This window comes from Neoarius graeffei, chromosome 18 (assembly GCF_027579695.1).
Source record: "Neoarius graeffei isolate fNeoGra1 chromosome 18, fNeoGra1.pri, whole genome shotgun sequence".
Lineage (NCBI taxonomy): Eukaryota > Metazoa > Chordata > Actinopteri > Siluriformes > Ariidae > Neoarius > Neoarius graeffei.
In genome coordinates, this window is record NC_083586.1 from 21,457,295 (window position 1) to 21,462,783 (window position 5,489).

At 39.8% G+C, this 5,489-nt stretch overlaps 1 protein-coding gene across 1 annotated transcript in view; it reads right to left on the minus strand.

Moving 5' to 3' along the window:
* Positions 1–5,489, minus strand: part of slc5a10 (solute carrier family 5 member 10) — a 107,403-nt gene that overhangs the window by 99,467 nt on the left and 2,447 nt on the right. Inside the window, exons 2-5 of the mRNA XM_060898541.1 lie at positions 2,252–2,356; positions 1,918–1,977; positions 1,655–1,759; positions 1,423–1,528 (exon numbers count right to left, since the gene is read on the minus strand). Coding sequence (XP_060754524.1) covers positions 1,423–1,528; positions 1,655–1,759; positions 1,918–1,977; positions 2,252–2,356 — 376 coding nt within the window. The remainder of the gene's footprint in view (positions 1–1,422; positions 1,529–1,654; positions 1,760–1,917; positions 1,978–2,251; positions 2,357–5,489) is intronic.

The following is a 5,489-nucleotide window of genomic DNA, read 5'->3' on the forward strand; positions in this document are numbered from 1 at the left end:
ACTGAAATTTGTTTTTGTTCAAATAAAAAAGTACTTCTGACTGAGAATTCTTTGTTGTTCTTACTTTATTTTTCTAAGGCAATCGGTTCCTTGAATTCTATTAGGTAAGCAGGACTCTCTTGTTAAGTCACATAAACTTGGTTATACAAATTGGTAACACTTAAATGACCATGTATGTGTACATGCTATTTAAAGTCAACTTAAATAAAAAAAAGCATGAAGTAAATTTAACTTGAAAGTAACAGTTATATTTACTTAAAGTAGGAACAACTCAACTCAGTAGAGTGAGCACAACTATGTCTTAAGTAAACTTGAATATTAGTCATTAAGTAAACATAACATGAAGATAATGGTTGTATTTACTTAACAATTTCAAGGTAACCAGTTCTCTGAATTTCTTTAAGTAAGAGGATTTTGTCAAATTTTACAGTGTAGGTAAGAAGTAACCAAGTAAGACATGAGTAAAATAAGTGAGATGTCAATAAGTAGATCAACATAAAAGTCAGAATTTTTAAAGAAAATTTAAGTAAGAATTAAGTAAAATAACTAAGTAAGGCAGTAGCTTAGTATATAAAGTCTATAGGTGAGTCTATAGGTAAGTAAGTAAAGTCTGTAGGTAAGGAAGTAAAAGTAAATAATTAAGCCTATAGGTAAGTATTTAGGTAAATTAAGTAAGTAAAACATGAGTAAAATAAGTAGATCAATATAAAAGTCAGAATTTTTAAAGAAAATTTAAGTAAGAATTAAGTAAAATAAGTAAGGCAGTAGGTTAGTATATAGTCTATAGGTGAATCTATAGGTAAGTAAAAGTAAATAATTAAGCCTATAGGCAAGTATATATATAAATTAAGTTAGTAAGTAAATAAGTAAAAGTAAGAAGTCTATTGGTAAGTATTTAGGTAAATTAATTAAGACAAGTAAAATAAGTAAGATAGAAGTAAGTTGATAAACATGAAAGTAAGACTCAGATGAGCAAAGAAAAGTAAGAATTAAATAACTGTCTAGGGATGTAAGTAATTAAATATGTAATGAATGAAGCAAGAAGTAAAAGTAAGAAGTACGTAAAACATAAAAACAAACAAGATGTTAGTAGGTACAAGTATACATAAAACTTGTTTTTTAAGAAAAGTTCAGTAAATTAAGCAAAAAAATCTATATGTAAATACACAGTAAATAAGTAAGAGGTTGGTTAAATAAATAAGACATGAGTAAGCAAGTAGATATAAAAATAAATAAGAAGCTAAATAAGTAAATCTGTAAGAATTAATTCCATAAAAATCTATTGGTAACTAAGTAAGTTAAAAATAACTAAACAGCTTTTTTTTTTTTTTTTTTTAAAAAGGAAGAACTAAGTAAATTAAATAAGGAAGGAAGTAGATTGTAATTGCTATGGGGTAAAGCATATGTTTTGGTACCTCTCACCTGCAATAGTGTAGAATGCTGTGACGACCAGCATAAGGACAGTAGAGAGGTAAAGATTCCAACCCAAACATACCTGAATAAACAGGGCCCCAGAATACAGGTCTGTCTGCATACACACACACACACACACAGAAATCTCATATGTGTGATACATGTTGTCTGTACATTTGCAGCTATAATGCCAGATATGTCAGGTGTGTGTGTGTGTGTGTGTGTGTGTGTGGACACTCACTGAGATTTTGGTAAATACGGATAACATCAGACTGAGGGCTGACAGGTACATGCGAATTCTCTCTCCGCCAAACCGTCGACCCAGATACTCAGGCATTGTGACAATCTGAGAAAGTGTGTGTGTGTGTGTGAGAGAGAGAGAGTGAATAACTTCAGTGTTTCGACTTAAGCATTTCTCCATGCAGGCCCAGTTAATAACACATTAAAACAGTAGTGTGTCTGTGTGTGTATGTGTGTGTGTCAGTGTCAGAGCCTCAGACATACCCCAGAGGACACATACACTGGGACAAAGATCCAGGCAAGGGCCAAAAGTACATAGGTTGCCTGGAAAGAAAAGCTCGTGACAGTTTTAATAAGAAAACCGACATCTGTCGCCCCCTGGTGTTCTGAATAATAATTGCACCTTATAGGCTGTTCTCAGAAAATAATCAACAGGTTTGTGTGATGAAGTAAAGTTACAGATACCACCAAGAAGTTGATTGTTTTCCAATGACAGCATGTCCCAAAGCATTTTATTCATCTTATACCACATCGGCAATAAAATTATTAATAAATGAAAAGCACAGATGAAGTGATCTGGACTGGTAACGAGACTCACGTTCCATTCAAACCCTGCCACAGCGATGCCTCCTGCTGCCCCGGTGCCAGCCAAACCGATAAACAGCCCTGATCCTTCACTACTGGCAAACAGAGATGCTCCAATCTACACAATACACACATTTGTATTAACACACAAAATTGTCTATCTACAGTGCCTTGCAAAAGTATTCATACCCCTTGATCTTTTTCACATTTTTCCACCTTACAACCACAAACTTAAAAGTTTTTTTATTGAGATTTTATGTGATAGACCAACACAGAGTAGCACATAATTGTGAAGTGAAATGAAAATGATAAATGGTCTTCAAAATTTTAAACAAATAAAAATCTGAAAAATGTGATGTGCATTAGTATTCAGCCCCCCTGCGTCAATACTTTGTAGAGCCACCTTTTGCTGCAATTACAGCTGCAAGTCTTTTGTGGTATGTCTCTACCAGCTTTGCACATCTAGACACTGAAATTTTTGCCCATTCTTCTTTGCAAAATAGCTCAAGCTCAGCCAGATTGGATGGAGAGCGTCTATGAACAGCAATTTTCAAGTCTTGCCACAGATGCTCAATGGGATTTAGGTCTGGACTTTGACTGGGCCATTCTAACACATGAATATTCTTTGAACTAAACCATTCCATTGTAGCTCTGGCTGTATGTTTAGGGTCATTGTCTTGCTGGAAGGTGAATCTCCTTCCCAGTCTCAAGTCTTTTGCAGCCTCCAACAGGTTTTCTTCCAGGATTGCCCTGTATTTAGCTCCATCCATCTTCCCATCAACTCTGACCAGCTTCCCTGTCCCTGCTGAAGAAAAGCATCCCCATAGCATGATGCTGCCACCACCATGTTTCACAGTGGGGATGGTGTGTGCAGGGTGATGAGCAGTGTTAGTTTTCCGCCACACATAGCGCTTTGCATGTAGGCCAAAAAGTTCAACTTTGGTCTCATCTGACCAAAGCACCTTCTTCCACATGTTTGCTGTGTCCCCTACATGGCTTCTTATGCCTGTCTTTCAACAATGGCTTTCTTCTTGCCACTCTTCCAAAAAGGCCAGATTTGTGGAGTGTACAACTTATAGTTGTCCTGTGCACAGATTCTCCCACCTGAGCTGTGGATTTCTGCAGCTCCTGCAGAGTGATCATGGGCCTCTTGGCTGCTTCTCTGACCAGTGCTCTCCTTGCTCGCTCTGTCAGTTTAGGTGGACGGCCATGTCTTGGTAGGTTTGCAGTTGTGTCATACTTTTTCCATTTTTGAATGATGGATTGAACAGTGCTTCTTGAAATGTTCAGAGCTTGGGATACTTTTTTATAACCTAACCCTGCTTTAAACTTCTCCAGAACTTTATCCCTGACCTGTCTGGTGAGTTCTTTGGTCTTCATGATGCTGTTTGTTCTTCAGTGTTCTCTAACAAACCACTGAGGGCTTCACAGAACAAGTGTATTTATGCTGAGAGTAAATTACACACAGTAGGACTCTATTAACTAATTATATGACTTCTGAAGGCAATTGATTGCACTGGATTGTATTTAGAGGTATCAGAGGACAGGGGGCTGAATACTAATGCACACCACATTTTTCAGATTTTTATTTGTTTAAAATTTTGAAGACCATTTATCATTTTCGTTTCACTTCACAATTATGTGCTACACTGTGTTGGTCTATCACATAAAATCTCAATAAAAAACTTTTAAGTTCGTGGTTGTAAGGTGGAAAAATGTGAAAAAGTTCAAGGGGTATGAATACTTTTTCAAGGCACTGTACATACACACAGTACTCATTATGATATAAATATCTATCCATACGTACCCATACCCACATACTATATATACACTTATATTATCAAAAGAATGTTATTGTAATTCCTCCTCCCTATACCTCATAAAGATATGTTCCTTATACCTTTTTTTGAACTGATTTATAGTTGTACATTTCATGAGCTCCACATTCAAACTGTTCCATAGCTTTACTCCACAAATAGAAATACTGAACATTTTTATTGTTGTCCTAGCACTGCTAATTTTAAATTTCAGTTTCCCCCTCCAGCGTGTCCTGGGTCTTCCCCAGGGCCTCCTCCCGGGAGGACATGCCTGGAACACCTCCTCAGGGATGCATCCAGGGGGCATCCGGAAGAGATCCCTGAGCCACCTCAGCTGATTCCTCTCGATGTGGGGGAGCAGCGGCTCTACTCCAAGCTCCTCCTGAGTGACTGTGCTTCTCAACCTATCTCTAAGGGAGCGCCCAGCCACCCTGCAAAGGAAACTCATTTCGGCCGCTTGTATCCGCGATCTTGTTCTTTCAGTCATTACCCAAAGCTCATGACCATAGGTGAGAGTTGGAACGTAGATTGACCAGTAAATCGAGAGCTTCGCCTTTTGGCTCAGCTCCTTCTTCACCACAACGGACCGGTAAAGCGACCGCATCACTGCGGAGGCTGCACCGATCCGCCTGTCAATCTCATGCTCTATCCTTCCCTCACTCATGAACAAGATCCCGAGATACTTAAACTCCTCCACTTGAGGCAGAACTTCTCCACCAACCTGGAGAGGGCAAGCCACCCTTTTCCGGTCGAGAACCATGGCCTCAGACTTGGAGGTGCTGATTCTCATCCCAGCCGCTTCACACTCGACTGCAAACCACCCCAGTGCATGCTGAAGGTTCTGGTTTGAAGAAGCCAACAGGACAACATCATCCGCAAAAAGCAGAGATGAAATCCTGTGGTTCCCAAACAGGATTCCTTCTGGCCCCTGGCTGCACCTAGAAATTCTGTCCATAAAAATTATGAACAGAACCAATGACAAAGGGCAGCCCTGCTGGAGTCCAACATGCACTGGGAACAGGTCTGACTTACTGCCAGCAATGTGAACCAGACTCCTGCTCCGTTCGTACAGGGACCGGACAGCCCTTAGCAAAGAGCCCCGAACCCCATACTCCCGAAGCACCCCCCACAGAATACCATGAGGGACACGGTCGAATGCCTTCTCCAAATCCACAAAGCACATGTGGACTGGTTGGGCAAACTTCCATGAACCCTCGAGCACCCTATGAAGGGTATAGAGCTGGTCCAGTGTTCCGCGACCAGGACGAAAACCGCATTGTTCCTCCTGGATCCGAGGTTCAACTATTGGCCGAATTCTCCTCTCCAGTACCCTGGAGTAAACCTTCCCAGGGAGGCTGAGAAGTGTAATTTCCCCTATAATTTGAGCACACTCTCTGGTCCCCTTTCTTAAAAAGAGGGACCACCACCCCAGCC